Source organism: Macaca fascicularis, chromosome 1, assembly GCF_037993035.2.
Source record: "Macaca fascicularis isolate 582-1 chromosome 1, T2T-MFA8v1.1".
Taxonomy (NCBI): domain Eukaryota; kingdom Metazoa; phylum Chordata; class Mammalia; order Primates; family Cercopithecidae; genus Macaca; species Macaca fascicularis.
This window is the reverse complement of record NC_088375.1, coordinates 164,640,066-164,661,224: the sequence shown is the minus strand read 5'-3', so window position 1 is coordinate 164,661,224 and position 21,159 is coordinate 164,640,066. Positions and strand designations below refer to the sequence as shown.

The following is a 21,159-nucleotide window of genomic DNA, read 5'->3' as shown; positions in this document are numbered from 1 at the left end:
ACAAGTTCATAATTAGCTGATAATCATCCTCACTTCCTGGTCATTAAGGCTGTTTTTGATTCCCAATAGAAATTCTTGAACAGGATCAGAAGCTTGAACCTGAGTCAAACCAGAGCTACCATGCAGAGTTCCAGTCATAATTTTGGTATACAAGTTTGAAAGTCTAATCAATACAAACAAGATGACCTGAGTACTGAATGTGTAGAACATAAGGGAAAAAAAAGCAAAACCCATAGTTATTTTAACATTCTGTACTTGTACAACTATTTGGTTTGCTTTTTTGTGTTTCTATTCTATTTTTGTTTTTCTTTTGAATAAAACGAAATTCCCATTCTTGTAATTAGGTATCATAGGAATATTTTTAGATTATTATTTCAACAAATAACTTACCTTTAGATTCATAGATTGTTAGTGCCAGACAGGAATTGGCATTAATTCCTGTTACTGATTACCTTTATTTTAATGATGATAATGCCCAGAGAAGTACACTGACTTGCCCAATGTGACTAACAAAATACAAAAATAGAAACAGGATGAAAATATGACATCTTGTAACAAATTTTTTGGCAAGTCAGCATATTTTATGCCTTTCATGGTACTCTTTCTCAAACTCATATCTTCTTATAAATTTCTCCAAAGGTATGTAAAGACTTTTATCCTCCATTCTGTCACCTTGAAACTTTGTCATACATTTCTTATGCTAAATCTTTGAACTAACTTTCAAAATCAATCAAAATGAAGAATATGTACCCTCTGAAATAATTTTTAAAATCAATCAAAATAAAGAAAATATGGCCTCTATAAAAGAATTTATAAAAAAACAAAGTCAGTGATCAATTTCTTTTGTTGGGTAGTTTTCTTTGTTCTGTGAAGCCCATGTGAAAAATGAACTTTTCTTAGGATAGGCAATATGGCATGCACAGTATCACATAAAACACTTTTGAGTAGCAAATATAGCCTCTTCAACTACTGAATTTTCCATTCTACTCCTTTTCCTGTTCCTCTTTGCAATTTGATACCTCATTTTAAGTTCCTTGTGTGCTCACAGCTGAGCTCACCAGGAGGCAGCACAAGGTAAGGAAAGATCACTGGAATGGAGCCCAAGAGAATCCTGCTGCAGTGCTGGATCTGTGTGCCCTAGGCCTAAGCCGAGTCTCAGAACCCGCCTCTAGAAAACAGAAGTGTTGGACTAAATGACCTTGCCATTTTCTTTTATTGAAATATTCTATTTAAAAACTTAAAAAGTATCAGATATAACCAGGTTTTTCAGGCAAATATTTCCATACAAACCTAACCCAAAAGAATCCCAAAAGATAGAACTTAAACCAAAAGTTAAAAGAAATGGACGTGCTTCTCTGCAATAACCAAAGACCTGAGCATGTCTCACTATGGGGGTCCTTGGCAATATATAAAATTTATAGTAAGAGTTTCTGCCTGTTCATTATACCAACCGATTAGTTTTAAGACAGGACTTTTTAAATTTACAATATTTTTGTCCTCAAGTATATTTTTTTCTCTGATTTAACAAAATATTTCTAAGTATTTTACATTAGTGCTCCAAACTCACAAGATACTAATGAATTAAAAAGCTGAAAAATTCTTATTTGAATTAAAATTAATCTTAAGGGAAAAGAAGACATAACAATAGCTGCTATGCATAAATATATCTCACTACTTATGGGCATAGATAAGGCATTTTTATATCTAGAAGAAAGTGAGAATTTGGTATTTTACCTTCCCCTAATCCTTTCCACACTCCCTGGTTAGCTGAGAACAGTAATTTGAATTGTGGAAGTTTAAAATTCTTGGGTTTTCTACATGTTTATTTGTCATTATGAAGTTATAGTCGTGTATCGATATTGCTCGTTACACTCAAAGAAGGGGTATAGAATGAAGATTTAGCACGCTAGATTAGGTGTGAGAAAACCAGGAACCTTTGGAAGAAGACATGATAGAACTTGAGAAATTGAGGAGATGATCACTTGGGATACAGTAGAAAGTGAGGAGGAAAGTGGTGGGAAGAGCAGGATTTATAGGACCCGACAGTGAATTAATGTGGCTAGGGATGCACACACACACAAAATCTTAATTAGTCAGTGACATACTTTCCTCTTAAAACTCTTAAGAGAGTTCACCACTTAGAACAATTACATGCATATATGTCATATTTGTGTGAATCATACTGCTCATTAATGGCTTATCATAATTCAGTCTGGTGTTCTAATGACTTATATCTCATCTCTCCAACTAGATTATAAACTCCCAGAGGGTACCAGCGACATTTTGTCTTTCTTTGGAACCTCCACAGTTCATTGCACAGTGCCAGGCATATAAACAACATGCAAAAAAAAAAAGGATGAATAAATGGACTCACGTTAGAAAAAAAATTTTTAATGCTTAACTCAGAGATACATATGGTTTATTTCTCCCAGTGCCCCACAGTGAACTGAATTCTAGAGTCACATTTTTGAATCTGAGCCAAATAAACATACTGCCACTTCGGTTAACCATTGTTTAAATGTTTACTTTCCTTGTCCTGTATTATTATATCTCTCAGGATTCTTTTGTTCATCCAGCTAATGAAATGAGGATTGGGGAACTTCACCCTTCATTAGCTGAGACCCCTCTGTACCCACCCAAACTTGTTCTGCTAGGGAAGGACAAAAAAGGTAACATTGTGAACCCAATGTGGAAAATATGCTACAAATGCATGTGCATGATGAATCGCCAGTTGTAAATTATGATACACCATAGTCTATACAAATGTTTTACAAATATGCATTTCTAACCTTAATCGGTATGGTTTCCATTTTTCATACTTGCTTTTCCGTGTAATTGTCAGTGTCATAGCATTATAACATTTTCCCCTTTAAATTTCAGAATCAACTGATGAGTCTGAAGTTGACAAAACTCACTGTCTGAATAACAGTGTTTCCTCAGGCACTTACTCAGACTACTCGCCTTCCCAGGCTTCCTCAGGATCCTCTAATACCCGGGTTAAAGTGGGGTCCTTGCAGACAACAGCTAAAGATGCAGTACATAATTCTTTGTGGGGTAACAGGTGTGTTTAGAATTCCCTACTTTTGTTCCCAAACGTTTATTTTCAGCAACTTTTTAAAAAATGGAATCTTCTTAATTTTGGAATTGTATTCAGCACACAAGTGGCACAGAAGACAGAAGGGGCAGGTAAGCAAATGTTGTTCGCCTGGGACTGCCAAGAACAGATGAATCCATCTTACAGGGAGAGGCCATTGTTTAAGGAAGACATGGTAGGAGTTAACAGGATGAGATGGTAGAACAAAAAATTTTAAAAATAAAAAAAAAATGTTAGCCCACTGATACTTATTGATGAGACATGGATGTTTTACCATACAAAATGGCATAATGAATTAAAATAAAATGCCAGTAAAACACTTATGTGTTTGGTCCAGAGTAAGTGTTCAATAAATTTTCATTGCTATCATCATCATAATAATTTTATCACCACCTGGAAAAGTTAGGATGTATTTTAAAGTACTTAATCTTTCCAAAATGCCTCCTCTTCTATATTACTCTAACTTTACAGATGAAAAAACAAAAACCACACACAGAGCACAATAAAGTGACTCAATAAGGCAGTGTTTTCCAGTTCTAATTCCATTTTGTAACTTGTTGCTATGTTTTATACTACAAATAGCAAATTAAAATTGTTATATGATATAGGTAGTCAATAACTTTTACTCATATTTTACTGAAAATATTGCCACTATTGGCAACGTCTTCTTTAGTAATTCATGAGTAACTTTTCCTATTCATTGATGCTCATAATAAAAATCTTAACGCTTTCAGTCTGTAAATTCATTATCTGCATTATTTCAGTATCTGCTAGAAATAACATGGTCAATGATATAAACATGTCAGGGATCTAAAGTCATAATATAATTTACATTCTACAAAAACATACCTGAATATGCTCTCTATATAGTAACATTTAGTGTCTTCAAAACCTGACCTTCAAGTAAAAGTTATCCAAAGACAATTTAGATTCATTACATACACCAAGCATTTGTAAGAAAGGTACTCTCAGCCAATAGTTCGAAATGTACCAAATCAGAATCTCCAGGAATGGATATCAGGAATCATGATTCTAATTAGACCCAACTCTTCGTCCTTTTCAATTTCTTCTTCCCATTGTGTTCACAGGATTGCACCATCTTTCCCACAGCCTCTTGATTCAAAGCCATTACTCAGCCAGCGGGAGGCTGTTCCCCCAGGCAGTATACCACAGCGTCCTGACCGGCTGCCCATGAGTGATACTTTCACTGACAACTGGACTGATGGCTCACATTATGACAACACAGGGTTTGTTGCTGAGGAAACCGCAGCTGAGAATGCCAACAGTAATCCTCTCTTAAGTTCGAAATCTAGAAGCACATCTTCGCATGGACGCAGGCCTTTGATCAGGCAAGACAGGATTGTTGGTGTTCCCCTGGAACTTGAGCAGTCTACACACAGACACACACCAGAAACAGAAGTGCCTCCTTCCAATCCTTGGCAGAATTGGACCAGAACCCCTAGTCCATTTGAAGACAGGACCGCTTTTCCTTCCAAATTAGAGACAACCCCTACTACCAGCCCATTGCCTGAAAGGAAAGAACATATAAAGGAATCTACTGAAATACCTAGTCCTTTTTCTCCAGGCGTACCATGGGAGTATCATGATTCCAATCCCAACAGGAGTCTTAGTAATGTCTTTTCTCAAATCCACTGCCGCCCAGACTCTTCTAAAGGTGTTATTTCAATTAGCAAAAGCACAGAGAGGCTTTCCCCTCTAATGAAAGATATCAAGTCTAATAAATTCAAAAAGTCACAGAGTATCGATGAGATTGACATTGGTACATATAAGGTGTATAACATACCATTAGAAAACTATGCTTCTGGGAGTGATCACTTAGGAAGCCACGAACGACCAGATAAGATGCTGGGACCAGAGCATGGTATGTCCAGTATGTCTCGAAGCCAGTCAGTCCCGATGCTGGATGACGAGATGCTCACCTACGGAAGTAGTAAAGGGCCACAACAACAAAAAGCTTCTATGACAAAAAAAGTCTATCAGTTTGACCAAAGCTTCAATCCTCAAGGATCAGTGGAAGTGAAAGCCGAAAAGAGGATACCACCCCCTTTTCAACACAATCCCGAGTACATGCAACAGGCCAGCAAAAACATCACCAAGGATTTGATTAGTCCTAGAGCTTACAGAGGATACCCACCAATGGAGCAAATGTTTTCATTTTCTCAGCCATCTGTGAATGAGGATGCTGTGGTGAATGCCCAGTTCGCAAGTCAAGGGGCCAGGGCAGGCTTCCTGAGAAGGGCCGACTCCCTGGTGAGCGCCACAGAAATGGCCATGTTTAGAAGGGTCAATGAGCCTCACGAGCTGCCTGCAACTGATAGGTATGGCAGACCTCCATATAGGGGAGGGCTGGATCGCCAAAGCAGCGTTACAGTGACTGAGTCCCAGTTCCTGAAAAGGAATGGCAGGTATGAAGATGAACACCCTTCATATCAAGAAGTGAAAGCTCAGGCGGGAAGTTTTCCGGTTAAAAACCTTACCCAAAGGAGGCCATTGTCTGCGAGAAGCTACAGTACAGAGAGTTATGGTGCCTCCCAAACCAGGCCAGTTTCAGCTAGGCCTACTATGGCAGCTCTTTTGGAAAAAATACCATCTGACTATAACTTGGGTAACTATGGTGACAAGCCATCAGATAACAGTGATTTAAAGACGAGGCCTACTCCTGTGAAGGGAGAGGAGAGCTGTGGTAAAATGCCTGCAGACTGGAGACAACAGCTGCTTAGACATATAGAAGCTAGACGGTTAGACAGGGTATGTCTGGCATTTCTCTGTAAGAATATCCCTCCTGCCTTTAGTGTTACTTTTTTGGCATTTCTAAGCACATGTAGTGAAGCATGAACTACGTGAATGAATTAGATGATCAGTATTTTATTTATCTTTATATTGTGGGGGAAATGGATCATAATAGTTTTTCATGGTTGTGGCTAAATGCTCTCTGAGAGTTCATAACCTGCAGGTGAATTATTCATCAAATCTAACCCAAATGTTGTTAGTAAGAAAGAATTTGACTCCATTAGAGGGGATGGTGCTTCAACTGTTTTCTAGTCATTAAGGCAAAATGCCTCTCCTAGGACACAGAACTGTTCTCTAGTGACCTAAAGAGTATGATTTTTATTGAACCTATAAAAAGTGGATATTTCCCCCGTTTCTGAATGGACTCACTTATATTAAAGTCAGGCGTAATTTGTTTATGAAATTTGCACATAGTTAGTGCTATGGGACTACTAGGTATTATTTCTAATGAGCAATAATTTTCCCAGCAAGAAACAGAAAAATAAGCAGGGATTAAATGCCCTCCTACACATTATTTTATTTAATAAAAATCCTGCCATTTAGAATGTTGGTTTTTATATAGAAAGAAATGTTTAAACTCAAATTATACTACAGACAACAAAAATAGATGATGTCTTTATGAAGACAACAAACGTACAAATTAGTATGTGTATTACAGCAAAAAAGAAAATTCTAGTTCAGTTAAAAATTGGGTCACAATAGGTGAGGCATGGTGTTTCACGCCTGTAATCCCAGCACTTTGGGAGGCCAAGGCAGGCGGATCACGAGGTCAGGAGTTCAAAACCAGCCTGACCAAACATGGTGAAACCCCATCTCTACTTAAAATACAAAAAAAGAAAAACTGGCCAGGCGTGGTGGTGCACGCCTGTAATCCCAGCTACTTGGGAGGCTGAGACAGGAGAATTGTTTGAACCCAGGAGGTGGAGGTCGCAGTGAGCCAAGATCACGCCACTGCCCTCCAGCCTGAGCGACAGTGTGAGACTCCATCTTGGAAAAAAAAAAAAAAATAAGTCCACATATACAGGGATCAGGGACAGTGGAAAGAAAAAAAAATCATATGATGCCTAGAATTACATTTTGTTGCCTGTTCAAATCTCTCTAAGAGAAACCTGGTACTCATTTTCTAGAACTATTTTCAATTGACCATCATCATTCAGTGTACTTTGTGGCTTTTAGTGTAGAGGGCTTGATGTGCTCTGCATTGACATTAGAATCTTAAAGATCCTTTTTGTGAAAATGGGGCTTTTTGTTCTCATTTTCTAGGGCTGAATTCTCAGTGCAAATTGGGGATCTGGGTAATAATATACTATTGCATTGTCTCACTCAATAGTTTTATTATTTTATTTGGTGTCCTGCTAAAAGCACAGGTCACTGCATTTATTATGTATTTCTTTAATACTGAATTTTATGTTTACAGGTTTACTCTTTTCAAATAATTATATTGCTTGTAGGTCGTGTCTACATGACAAGAAAACAATTTTTTTTAGGGAAAGAGTGAACTAATAAATGTGGGTGTGGGTGTTAGTTTCTCAATGTGGAAATTGGTTCTGCCTTGCAAAATATTTCATCAGAATGTCTGTTTCAAATAGGTTTGCTCAGTCCCATTGAAGGGAGCCTCATCAAAGCCTCATGACTGGCTGTCAGTGGGAGACACCTGGTCGGTTGTCACCATGCCTTACCTCAAGTATACCCTCCATGTAGACAGATAACTTGGAGGGCGAAAATATTTGGGGCCAAATAATACAGTACAGTTTGGGAACTCTGGCCTCGTGTAGACACGACCATACGTAACAGGGTAAGATGAACTAGTCAAGAAAGGTTGTAAGAAGCTTTTTGGAGCATATGTACAATGACTAGTAATTTGAGGCAACAGAGGAATGAGTGGAAACAACTAATGAAAAGGAAAAGATAAAATTCTAAGCATTTGGTTCCATCACTTAGTTACTGGTGTCCCAGATCAATGGTTCCTCTCCTTTGACCCCAGCTACTGAAAAGTAGGTGACTCCTCTAGATGAAGCAAGAATTTTAAGCAGGAATATAGGGTTAGGGGAGAGAGATTTGAATCAGCAAATGTTTGAAGGTCCCTTCCTATCCCAGATAACAAAAAGCGAACTCATGTATTTTTCATTGCTATGACACTTCCCTTCTTAATTGATCTTCATATAACCTCTGTTTGTGTACAGCTCCCTAGGTGTCTTTCATTTTTCAAAGCAATTTCAATGTACATTCAATAGCTTCTCATTTAATTCCAAGAAATTAAATTACCTTAGAGTATTGCTTGGGGTCATCAGATCCTAGAAGGTCTTTCTTTTGTTTTCTCCAAGTCGCATTTCTTTCTTTCAGCTGAGTTACTGAGCTATTCAGGCTATATCTTTCATAAAACTTCCCAGCTACTCAACAAGGTGAATTCGGGGTACTGAAGCACAGACTTATTATGTGAAACCAGTTTCGACATAGCTGTGCTACTTAACATTCTGTCCAAAGGCAGACTGCACCAGAGAAATAATGTGCTTCTTTCCCTGTGAAATTTAATTGAGTCATTTGAACCCTGAAAATCAAATAGTTACACAAGAAATTATGAGATTTCTGTCTATTCCACATAAAAGACAATTGCCTAGAGACTTGGATGTTGGATAAGCTTAACAGTTCAACATAATGTTGGTGAAAGATCTAAGTGTTGACCTTGAAGAGGCAGCTCCAAGAACTAACCTAGATAAAAGATGCTTGTTTCCTCTTTTAGTTTAACCACAAGGCCCATGCTTTCACTGCAGAGCCACACTATGACAGGGAATTTAAAACATGAACCCATATGTCTGAGACTGCTTCTGTTCTGTAGAAGCTGAGAGAGCACTAGACTGGAGGAATTTTAAACCTTAGGGAATTTTCCAAGTGCTAGATTGAGATGTTCAGTGTCTTTTTCAGTTTTGGCATGGTGACAATGGAAAATCTCTATATGAAATAATAATGGATCCATAACAAATATGATTGGTAGACAAGCACACCATCAGGAGTATAATAATCTTTCAGCTTCAGTCAATGAAACCTTGATGCTAAAACTCATTACTTTGATAATATTGCCCTCAGAATAGAATAGCTGCCTGCTGTTAATGTTCAGTAATATTTGGCTTAGAAAAAGTGTGCTAAGTTAACTTTTTTTTCCAAAATGAGAAATTTTTTTCCCAAAATGATAAAATTACTTAAAGGGGCCAAATGCTGTCAATGATTACATTTCCATTGTAGACTGAAGAAGGAGATTGTACAGGTGGAAACAATTTGATGAGAGGGTATCTAAAATTTTACATTTAAATTTTAAATAAAGTTTTATAGGAAAAAAATTATCTATCAGTCACTTAAATGCAAATGCCACCAGAGTGTTCTGTAGGTATTTGAATATATTAGATAATTCGCATTAATAAATCAATAAATTATAATTGCTTTAATATTACTATGAAATTTCTTTAGTTTAAAATATAATTTTTAAGAAACAAAAAATAGAATATTTGGATCCACATAAAATGTATTTGATTGATTTAACTGAATTAATAAGTAAGTTCAATCAAGCCTATGGTCAGCTCAAATGACATTTTACCAGCTGTTTTTTCTGAGTTGCTGTAATTATGCCTACAGACTGAGCAATAAAGGAGACTGATTTTGGCTTTAACATTGCAATGCATTAGCTTAAGACAGAATTAGAAACTAATATTTGTCTTTCACAAGTGATGATCTCACAATGTGAAAGAGAACAAAGATCTGCAGCTGGTAAAATTTAAGATCTCACTGTTTAAATGGCTAGATTACCACAGATGAATAATACTTGTCCAAAGTCACTACTGTCACGATGTATAAGAGACAGAATTTATGACGTTGAGTTAGCAGCAGATGTAAAACAGAATGTATCTTCTTTGCTTTTTGTCTTTTCTGTAGTTTTGGATGGTACTCATTATGTGCATAACTAACACTGTTTACTGTATGCTTCTGTCTGATCAAGTGCATGTTTTTTTAAAAAGTTACTGTTTGCCTGCCTAAAGTTAAATGTTATAAATTTAAACCTGTTCATGTAATTTATCAGTTTGTTGAGCATGTGTTCACACCCTGTCACATGATTATTTCCTCTACTCAGAATGCTGCTTACAAACACAATACAGTTAACCTTGGCATGCTGCCCTATGGAGGTATTTCAGCAATGCATGCAGGCAGAAGCATGACTTTAAACTTGCAGACTAAGTCTAAATTTGATCATCAAGAACTACCTCTTCAGAAAGTAAGTATGGACTGCCCTACATGTGTCAGCATACCAAAGCCAATTAATGTTGTTTGTTCACTTAATGTGTTTAGGCTGTACATACAACCCTGCTTACTATAGGCTCCTATGAGTCCAAAAAGCACAAGGGCAAATAATGTAGAGCCTGAACTCTTAGCCGCTAAATGAATATTTGTAGCTGGACTGATTATCAGGTTCCTGCTTTTTGGATTGAGCTTTGCTTTTTGGATTGAGCAGGTACATGGCTTTTTGTGTTGCTTCAAGGTTCATTTTTCTTATTATTCATTTCCTTTTTTCTTCCTTTGTTTTTCTTTATTTTGTGTTTATATATATATATGTTTTTTACTTTTTTGGAGATAGTCCTATCGTCTCCTGGTGATGCATTCTGAGAACAGAGCTCAAAATTATTATTGGATTTCAATTGATTCTTTTGGAAAAGACATAGAATCCTAAATTAGGAGGAGAATTAAGTAGCTGGTACTTATAAGTGCTTCTTCAGCCCATTTTTTTGCAGGAAATATAACCCAAAAGAAAAATATGAGAAACAAGTTTGTGGCTTAGGAAACTAGGTTAGTGGAAAAGTAGCAAGTTTGCATGGTATTAGATGAAAATGTAGGAACACTGAAAGGGAATATACTGAATGAGGAAACATTTCCATTGTTAAAGGAACATTTCTGTTTGTTTAATTCAGCCAAAACTGAGAATGCACATTTTACTTGTAGATCAATTAATGCCTTCTGTCTTAGTTACATTTTAGTGGAAACCAATGAGTCATTTTCACAGTATGTCATTATGCCTATATATTTATATAGTCATTAGCTTAGTAAGTTTTTATGAAAAAAGCAATGCAAAGTAGGGATAACAGAGTGACAGTAACTTCTAAACACTTCTCTCTTAATAAAATGAATGAACATTATGACTCACCCCATCAAAATGAGGGTCATAAGACCTCAAATTCCTGTTTTATTGTTAATCTAGTTTTTTAATAACATTCCCAAACTGCAGATAGTTTGGTTCATACTGTGAGTAGAATAACAAAATCAAGAAGACATTTATAGCCACAGCTTTTTTATCACTCACCATAACTTTAAAAAAAAAAAAAAAACAAAAAAAAACACTAAATTGAAAACTTTTGAATGCTATTTTTGCTGTGCCTGGTCTATACTGCAGGACCAGTGGAGTGCTGGTAACAAATCAAAGACAAGGCCTTGATTTGTGGTATCTGCCAATGTCAGCAATATAAATACTCTCCCTATGGCTAATTTCAAGGTACCAACTTAATGTCACTGAACTTAGAATTGGGAAGATTCACGTGCAGTTGGCTCTCATGAGCCAGTACAAATTGGCTCCAACACACCATCAGCGTGACTATTTTTACTTCATTTCCTACTTTAATGGAACCTATTTTTCATGTCCTCTCAGAGGCCCAAGACTCTCATCCTCTTCCCTAACAAAACCAGTTTTCAAAAAGATCTTGAAACTTAACGGCATTAAGGAATAGATAAGATATCACAATTTTAAATAGGGACCTTTCTTATAGGGCTTGCCAGTTAAATAGAAATCAAACCTTGTATTAGTCTGCTGTCACACTGCTAATGAAGACATACCCAAGACTGGGTAATTTACAAAGGAAAGAGGTTTAATTGACTTACAGTTTCACATGGCTAGGGAGGCCTCACTATCATGGTGGAAAGCGAAGGAGGAGCAAAGTCACATCTTACATGGCAGCAGGCAAGAGAGCTTGTACAGGGGAACTCCCATTTATAAAACCATCAGATCTCATGAGACTTCTTCACTACCACCAGAACAGTATGGAGGAAACTGCCCCCATGATTCAGTTGTCTCCACCTGGTCCCACCCTTGACACATATGGATTATTACAATTCAAGGTGATAGTTGGGTGAGAATACAGCCAAACCATATCAAACCTTTAAACTAAAAAAATGGAATTTCAAAATTCAGTGAACAAACTAAAGAGATCTTGGTATGATGGAAGCTATTGCCTGAACCCCCCTGAAGTTATATCATATGAAGATGCCCCTATTTTGCTAAATTTTTGACCATATTTACTTATCAATCTGTATGACAATATAGATATATACAGTGTCTGAAAAATGCCCATACACTTGAAACAGTGTTTCCTAACATCTAAATTACTCTCCAGATATAAATTAGGTATCACTGTATTAGCATATTAATTTTCTGATGTCATTTGGGGTACCCTAGAGAATGGACTCATGCGAGCTCTAAGAAGAAATAATGCAGAGTTATATTTGGGGACTTTCAATAATCCTCAGTTGAGCACATAGGTGACCAAAACGAATTTTCTTTGGAAGCCACATTAATTGCAAATCAAGAATCATTAAAGTATTAAAAGACTCCACCTCAAAATAAATTATCATCAACATTTTATTATCTGCACCAAAAAAAGAAGAAAAATAGAGAAGGCAAGGGAGGAAAAAGATACATAGGCAGGGCGAGTAATGCATTACTCCAAAAGATTTTATGATCCAAAACTTACCACTTTAAGTCCTATAAACTTCAAGAATTTAGGCATCTGGGACAACTTTCCCAGTCACCAATGCAGGAACCTTATCAGGCACTGGATAGTTAATGGGCTGCAATAATATCTCTGGGCTCTGCTTCCTCCCATGAATTCTAGTCTAAGCCTCTGTCCCTTCGCTTTTGTACCCTCATACGTCTCTTGTACAGAGCTTTCATTTGAAAATTTGTTAGGTTTTTCTGCCACACTCTAGAATCAGCCTCTCTTTAAAATGCAGTCTCTCCAATTATTCCTCCTGGGCTCCACTGACCATTGCTAACAGGTCCCATGATTGAGGTTCAATCTCCCTGAACCCTTCTCCCCAGGAGAGGAGATAGGCAAAAATTACTTAACTTTGATTTAGAAATGCATAAAAATCTGTTATAACATGTTTGTCTTTCTACTTAAGATAATAAAAATTACCGTCTCAGATCCTTAAGACTTCTTTGCAGCCCCTAAATACTCATTAACCATAAGAATTTCACTAAAATGTAGGGTTAGACCAATTTATAAACAAACATTTTCATTAAATAAAATTGACATAACTATTTCTTCTCCTGTGGAAATTCTGGAGCTGTCTCTTTTATTCATAAAATTCTTGAATGATAATACTGGCTATCTCTAGTTAGATGCTGTGGCAAATGACTTTGGGGTGTCCTAGAAAGAATGAAGGAAGTTTCCTAAGGAATCTAAATTAATGTTTTCACCTGTTGGAAGTTAAGCACTGGAAATGGAGTTGTAGCATCCATTGTGCAGGTGCTGCTCTCCGAAGGAAACATGTATCCCCACCCTGTTTGCCAAGGCTTGCCTCTTGCAACTAGGAGAAAGAATAAGCTTTTTTATATTTCCTGTCCTGCACCAAGGCAATCTTTAAACAAATTTGTAATAAACTAATCAAAGGATATAATTATTTATGAATGAAGCTTGAAGAACTCTGCACTTGATCAACTATTTACATTGTGAATATTTATATGAACAAAAAGGGAACACTTTTCAAGATTTTGCAATGTATTTTAAATATTTTCCATTTTTTCATATTTATTACATGTCAGATCAAGCATGGTACATTTTTCATGGATTACAAGCTACATATAGTCTGTTTATACTATAAAGAGTAAATTACGTCTTCTATAATTTTATAGAACTCTTTAAGATATTAAGAAAATGCCAACAAATATAACAAAATTTGTTTAATAAATTTAATTTCCTTAATATATTCATTTATTTAGATGCTTATGCTAATTTCCCAGAAAATTTAGTAATACTTAGGAACCAGAACATTTAGAACATATAAATATTTTATTAAATTACAGAATTATTAGTATTCTATTTATTTTTATTCATTCATTCAGTCATTCATTTATTCATTTATCATTTATTTACTGCCTTTCCAAAAAGCATATAAGGCAACTTTCTATGATGTTATTAATGGTTCCATGTGCTTCTTTGGATGTATTTTATTTGTAATTAAGCTTAGCTATTGCCTTGAAATTTTATGTTATCGTAGAGAAATACAAATTGTAAAATGTCAGTTCAAACTACCATTTTTAATATTAAAATTAATGGTAGAATGGATACATAGTTCCACTGGGAGAAAAATAAAGACAAGGATTTATTGAGAATCTACTATGTACCTGGTGCTATGAGGTACTTTAACTATATTTTGTCTTGCGACCCATAAAACCCTTAAAGGGCATATTTATCTCGATTGTGTAGATGAGGAAACTGAGGCTCATGTGTCACACAAAATAACTCACCTGTATTGTCACTGTTTCACTGTTGTAACTCCTGCACTTAGCATAGTAGTAGGTAGAATTTAAATCTGCTTCTGCCTGGTGCCTACATACATACTCTTTCTACTCTATGATGATGCCTTCTCAAATGTTTGTAAAACCTAACATTTTCATAGAACATGACTCATAGATTAAAAACCTCTTACCTATGCATTATTACCTCACATAACCTTCAAAACAATCTAGAGAAGTAGATATTATAGGATGGAGAAAAGAATACACAAGTAGAATATATTGACTAATTCAAAACATATCATGACCCCAATCATGCCCTGTGTGCTACAGGTTAGTGCTTTCTTAGTTAACTGAGCTTAATGAATGCTAGTAATTACCTTGTGCTCTTTCAGATCCACTTACATTTCCTGAGCACTCAGTATCACCAAGAATTATGTTCGGTAGCAATGAAAAGCTAAAGGTTATAGACCCAAGAAAATAACTTATTAATCATCCAGGCTACTGTAGCCCTAGACACAAGCAGGGCTGGGGAGGAAATCCTTGGCCTTTCCTACTTCCATGTCCACAAGTGGCCAGCTGCTAATATAAATAGTGTGGTCTCTTTTATAATGGAGACATTGATAATTTCCTCTTGTTCATTTTTTAATTTCTACCACCATAACAGTATACCATAGCACCCACTGTTTACTGGCTTATTGAATTAGGCATTAATATAAATCAGTTATAATTTCAGGTGAGGGAAGGCTAAAATAATATAAATATATGTAATAAATTATCTTATCATAGAATTTTGCCTGGAAGAAATTAGCCTCACTATCTGTTTTACTGAAGTTGATTGAAATTACTTAGTTGATACTCGTCTCACTAGATTTTGAGTTAGAGAAATTTAGATAGCAATATTTGCACCTAAACTATTTTTAAATGTCTACTGTCCTTTCTTTCTGTATATATGCAAATGACTCAGTATCAGATAGTACCAACATTGGGTATGCATTTATTCACCCTAGTGCCAAGGCTTATTGGCTTATTTAATGCCATTTTTTCTGCTGAAAGCAAAGCAAGATTTATGCTGCACCTCAGGGCAGCTCATGCCTATAATTTCTATTGATTCTGCTGCATTTATTATTGGCTACCTGTCCCTCAAGAAAGATTCACTTACCTATCTAATTATGAAAAAAGCTTTCAGCCTATAAATCCAAATAAATTCTTATAGACAGTGACTAAATTTACCAAAATAATAATTTAGTACTCATGTAGAATTTCGTTATAATGGAATTCTGGTTTAAAAATTACTTGGGCATTATATTACCACCTTCAGATTGAAGCCCATGATATCACTATCATTTAGATCCAAGCTTGGCATATTTTTACCTTTGTAATACCTATTTCTTCCAAAAGATATTATGAAAGTGAATAATATAACAATAATTTCACTGGAAAAACTTTGGGGATGATTGTTTTTAACAATTTTTACTGCAGATGTTTTGAATCTGTGGTAGTGTCCTTTATGAACTATGTGCCAATTACTTAGCAAAAGAAATTCTTGTATTCTTAAGGGATATGTCCTGAGACCTTTGAAAATTGCCAAATTCTAATATGACTCTCATATAATTGTAATAATAAGTATAATTTCACAAGCATACTGTACACCCATCAGTTACCAAAGCTGCTGTACCACCTAAGCTTATTTAACTCAGTTATGTGACTACTGCACACACATATATATGTTTATACACACATATATATATAAGAACACATGCACATGCTCATACAAATGTGCAGACATATATAGATATAGAGAAAGAGGCATACATATGCATGCACATTTATGTCTCAGCAAAATTAGAAATTACTTGATCAAGTAGACACTTGGTGATCATTCATAGCAGTCAAAATTATAAATGTTAAATCCACAAATACCCACACTCATCTCTGGGCATAGCATCTGTTCAGCAAGACTTCTACTCAGAATTATTGCATGTCTTATCAAATACAATTTCTGGTTTTTCACAAAATCACACCAGCTATTTTCTGTATTATTTTGAAATATTTAAAGATGTGCAGAATTTAGAAGCTAAGGAAATAGTGCATTGTGATGATTTTCCATGTTATTATCTTTAGTTATATATGATAAGGAAAATAAAACTCATTCTTACTCCTTAAAATATCCAAAGAAAATACAAAGAATGTGGTACAAAAAATAATTGAATTAATAGCTGAACCTCAGTTCAATTATTTTCTCTGGAATAATAAATTTCAACAGTGATAGCTTCATTTTTTTAACATTTTTTCAGTAGCTTTTTTAACCTTTAATAGAATTTTAACTGCTAAGCTACTGAATTTATATACAATAGCTATACTCCTTTGGGAAAGAATATGCACATACTGCATAATTCTCTTTTTGGTCTGCACCACCACCACCACCACCACCACCAAATGTCAATAAATTGTTTTTAATGGTTTTTCTATTTCTGCAGACTTAAGTCATTCCTAAGATGTCTCATGTAAGAAAAACAAAAAGGCCAGAGCATTCTTAAAAGGAAGTTGCTTTCAGGAAGTTCCTTTAATTTGTTACCTAGTGGAAAGTTCTTTTTAATGTGTCTGCATGTTTGTGTTCCTTTTGGCCCCTGTAATAAAGACATGGTGTGATTTTTAATTCTAATTTTAAAAAGAAATAGATTAATTTATAAACTAGTGAAGCACCTACACCATTATGTTAGAATTTTGACTAAAAGGATTTCACATTTTTTAACACCAAAAAGAATTTTGTAATTCTGTTTCTCTGTAACAGTGACTAGGAGCCATGTCTGTGGTGGAGGAAACACAGATAGAGATGGAGAGGATATGGAGAAAAAGGAAACCTATGTTAAATTCTGGCCACTTCTTAAAAATCTACATTGCACAGACCTGGCCAAATGAACATATTAATTATCCCACTTCACTAGCAAACAAACTAAGTCAGAAAAGACAAATACTAAAAATTCAAAAAGAAAACACTGGCCAGTAATGCTTAACCTGAATAATTATGTTTTAAATCTTAATTTTAATTTTTATTTACCATATTTTCATATCTAGAAAAAAATGTGTATGGGCACATGCAAACATATTAATCTGGAAAAGGTAAAACTAGAAAAGCAATGCTGGAAAACAGATAGTCATTGAATAGCTACCTGCTTATTTTGAAGTAACACATACTTTAAACGTGTTGTCTAGATTGAATTTTTCAAATAAACACACATCAATTCATTCCTAACTCAGGAGCTCAAATTCAGTCCCTTTTTTCTCTTTTTTTTTTTCATACTTTTTGATAGGATTATGAAAAAAGAATTCACATAACCAAAGAACAAGAAGAAAACTGAGTTAATTTTCATTAAATCCATTAGATACTAGGAAGACTTCATCTAATGTCATAATAAATCCTATTTTAGAATTTTTCCAAGCAATGCTTTTAAAAAAATACGTGTGGTCAGAAAGCAGGTAAGGAGGTTCTGTCATTGTTTTTCAGAGGAGAACAAACTAAGAACACTAAATGTAACCAGATGAAGCCTAGCAAACAGCCCATTTTTAACATGTTATGATGAGAATAGCCCAGTTCTCCCTTTCTAGGGTAGGAGGACAATTCCTTACACAAAGTATAGTTGCACACTCTCTAACTGAGCTTTATCAGTAGGGATCCTTTAGAACATGTGCAGAAAATGACATAGGAAACACTGGAGTATCATAGCTCAACCACAGAAGATTCTCTCAGGAAACCAAGCAGTACTTGTGTATCCTACACACTAGGGAAGGAAGGAACCTTTATGAAAATATATGTAAATATACCATTATACTCCCTCCACTGGAGGCTTTCTGATGGTATATGATTGCTTGCTATTACTCAGGTTAGAATATGAAATCACCCAAAATAAAGACGGGCAGGTATTAGTATTTGTTAAAAATAATAAGCAAGAAATCAGCCAAAATGAAATATTTATGAAGAGTTTAAACTTTAACATATATCATTTATGTAAATAAATAAATTTGGTAATCAAAACAGTCATGATTTACTTACACTACGATTCTAATAGCACATTTTTAATAGCATATTTTTGATGCCTCCCCAAAGCTATTTGTTGATAATGCCATAGTACCATAAATCTTGCACTATGCCAGTGTCAGCACTATTTGGGTTTAGTGCAAGGCATATTCTCCCAGAATTAATACAACCTTATAAAATTTATTTTAGGTTATGACTTGGAATATTAGAACTTACATTCTATGCATTATATGGTTTCAATTTCTATTCTAGATGGTGAGATTATACTAAAATTAAGCAAGTTTTAAGTGCTGTGGTTTTTAACAATTGTAACAATTGGTTATTTTTATTCTGATTATTTTTATTCAGGTACTGTAACTAATCTAAATTTTTCCTTAAAATTCAGTGAACAACTCTAAGATGGTTATTTAATTGCATTTTTAATTGCTTCCAAAAAGCTTTCAATTTACAGTTCTTACCCAGTAAATAGTATATAATATTTCCAGTTCAGGATGTATGTTTTTCTGCAATTAAACAAATTTAATTTTACCATGATCATTAGGGACTCTTTTCAGAAAACTATGGTAAACTTCTACTACATCACTAAAGAATGCCATACCATTTTTGCAATAGACCCCGTCCCAGCAAAGCAACATTTTAGACAATGGACAAGAAGATGTATCTCCTAGTGGCCAATGGAATCCTTATCCACTTGGGAGGCGGGATGTACCTCCGGACACCATTACTAAAAAGGTAACCAATTTTTAATTAATGATACAAACCATGAAGCTTGCACAATCTACTACAATATATAATCAATATTTTGTGTCTTATCATCATTTCTAAGTTTGTGATAACTTTAAGGTAAATAATATCCTACTACAGGAGTTTGGTTGACTGTAAGTACACTGAAAAGAATGGAAAATGAACGCTGCCAGCTGTTCAAAGTTGGAAATAAATGTTTATAAACAGCGTCCTGCAACCTTTCTACAGATACTCTTTCCTCTTACCACTCACCTTTGAAGTGCACATATAGAATGATATGTCATATACTTCTGACTCTCTTGGCTTTAACAGTGTGTTGTAACCAGTTTGCATAAAAGAAAATTTGATTCACTATTTCTAAAGTTATGACAATTGATTCAGCAAATATTTAGTGAACAACTATATGTACAACTATGTGTGGAGTACTTGCTAGATATTGAGGAAACAAAAATGAAAAAGATACAGTTTCTTACCTCAAGAGCCTTTTTATCTAGTAAGGTGTGCTGAGTGATAAGGAGGTAATTATAATATTACATAACAGATTACCACAGCAGGAGTAAAAAGAAAGCCACAACTTGGGATAAGATACTTGCTACATATATGAGAGAAGAGAGAATTTGTATTCTAAAATATATTTTTTAAAGCTCTTACAAATCAGTAATGAAGACATACAACACAGTTTTTTTAAACTGGCAAAATACAAGGGGAATCAGGTGGGTAAATAAATACTAAAACAAAACTGAACCTTTTTATCAATCAGGGAAATGCAAAAGAGATGCCATTTATGTTTACTAGACTGGCAAAAATTAAGAAATCTGAAAAATACAAGTTGTTTGTAGGTATAAGAGCAGTGGAAACTCTTTTAGACTTCTTATGGGAATATGAAACACCATCACCTTGGTTACAAATTTTCCTGCAAAGCTGAATATGCACATACCCTACATTCTATCAATTCTCCTCTTAAGGTATTAAAGTAGAAAAATTATCATACATGTCATTCAGGGTACATGAAATGTTTCCAATACCAGAAAACTGGAAAAAAAACAAATGTTTACCACCAGGAGAGTATGTAAATAAATTATGTTAATCACACAAAGGAATATTTCAAAGCAATGAAAATTAGTAAACTATAATTACAATAATGTGTGTTAACTTTAGAAACATAATTTGAATGGAAAAATGTTTCAAGAGATGGCATAAATATGTAATACCATATTTACAAATCCCAAAACAAGCAAAACTCAAAATATAATATTTAGGCATAAGTACATAAGAAACGTATTATTATAAGTAAATGGTAAATATAGTATTTAGAACTGTGGTTATCTCTAAAGGTAAGGTAGGGGATGGAATCAGGGAGAAAGTGGATATTATCGTTGGAACTATTCTAATTCTAAAATTGAATTATGGTTCTTTATACTCCACTTTTTAAGCTCATGAGTGTTCATTTTATAATTGTGCTTTGTAACCTACATATGTATTACATACTTACATTCTTTATAACCTAAGTGATTTTTCCCTTGATGACTACTTCAGTGCTTTCAAAAAATGCATTAAATATCAAATTTTATTTTATCCAAAATATTTGGTAATGCCACTGATTTACAGGCATTTATTTTATGCATGTTATTAATTTGACTATTGGGTAATATTCAGCATCATAGGTAAACATAATATGATGTGGCTAATGCTAAGAAGATGGGATACAGGGCTATGACACCACCTGGAAAGGGTACCTGTTTAGTGAGGAAACTAAGAGCAGTGGTGTCAAATAAGGCTAGAGAGATATGCAGGAGCCAGATGATGCTGGGATTTATCCTGTGGGAAATGAGAATGGGAATATAAAGTGTTTTAAACAGAGAAAGGACATGATCAAATTTTTATTTAAAGAGCCCTCTGATAGCTTTTCAGAGAATGAATTAG

The 21,159-nt window shown here is 34.8% G+C and overlaps 1 protein-coding gene across 17 annotated transcripts in view; it reads left to right on the top strand.

Moving 5' to 3' along the window:
- The window catches only part of LRRC7 (leucine rich repeat containing 7), a 553,605-nt gene that overhangs the window by 462,053 nt on the left and 70,393 nt on the right, over positions 1–21,159 (top strand). For 7 of the 17 annotated variants that reach the window (XM_005543054.5, XM_065520292.2, XM_045368993.3 and 4 more), the window contains 5 exons: positions 2,558–2,669; positions 2,881–3,061; positions 4,183–5,863; positions 10,026–10,166; positions 19,105–19,224. In XM_005543054.5, coding sequence (XP_005543111.1) covers positions 2,558–2,669; positions 2,881–3,061; positions 4,183–5,863; positions 10,026–10,166; positions 19,105–19,224 — 2,235 coding nt within the window. Of the gene's footprint in view, positions 1–2,557; positions 2,670–2,880; positions 3,062–4,182; positions 5,864–7,494; positions 9,965–10,025; positions 10,167–19,104; positions 19,225–21,159 lie in introns of those variants that run through there. The other 10 variants (XM_074003898.1, XM_074003920.1, XM_074003907.1 and 7 more) reach the window with 4 other exon arrangements.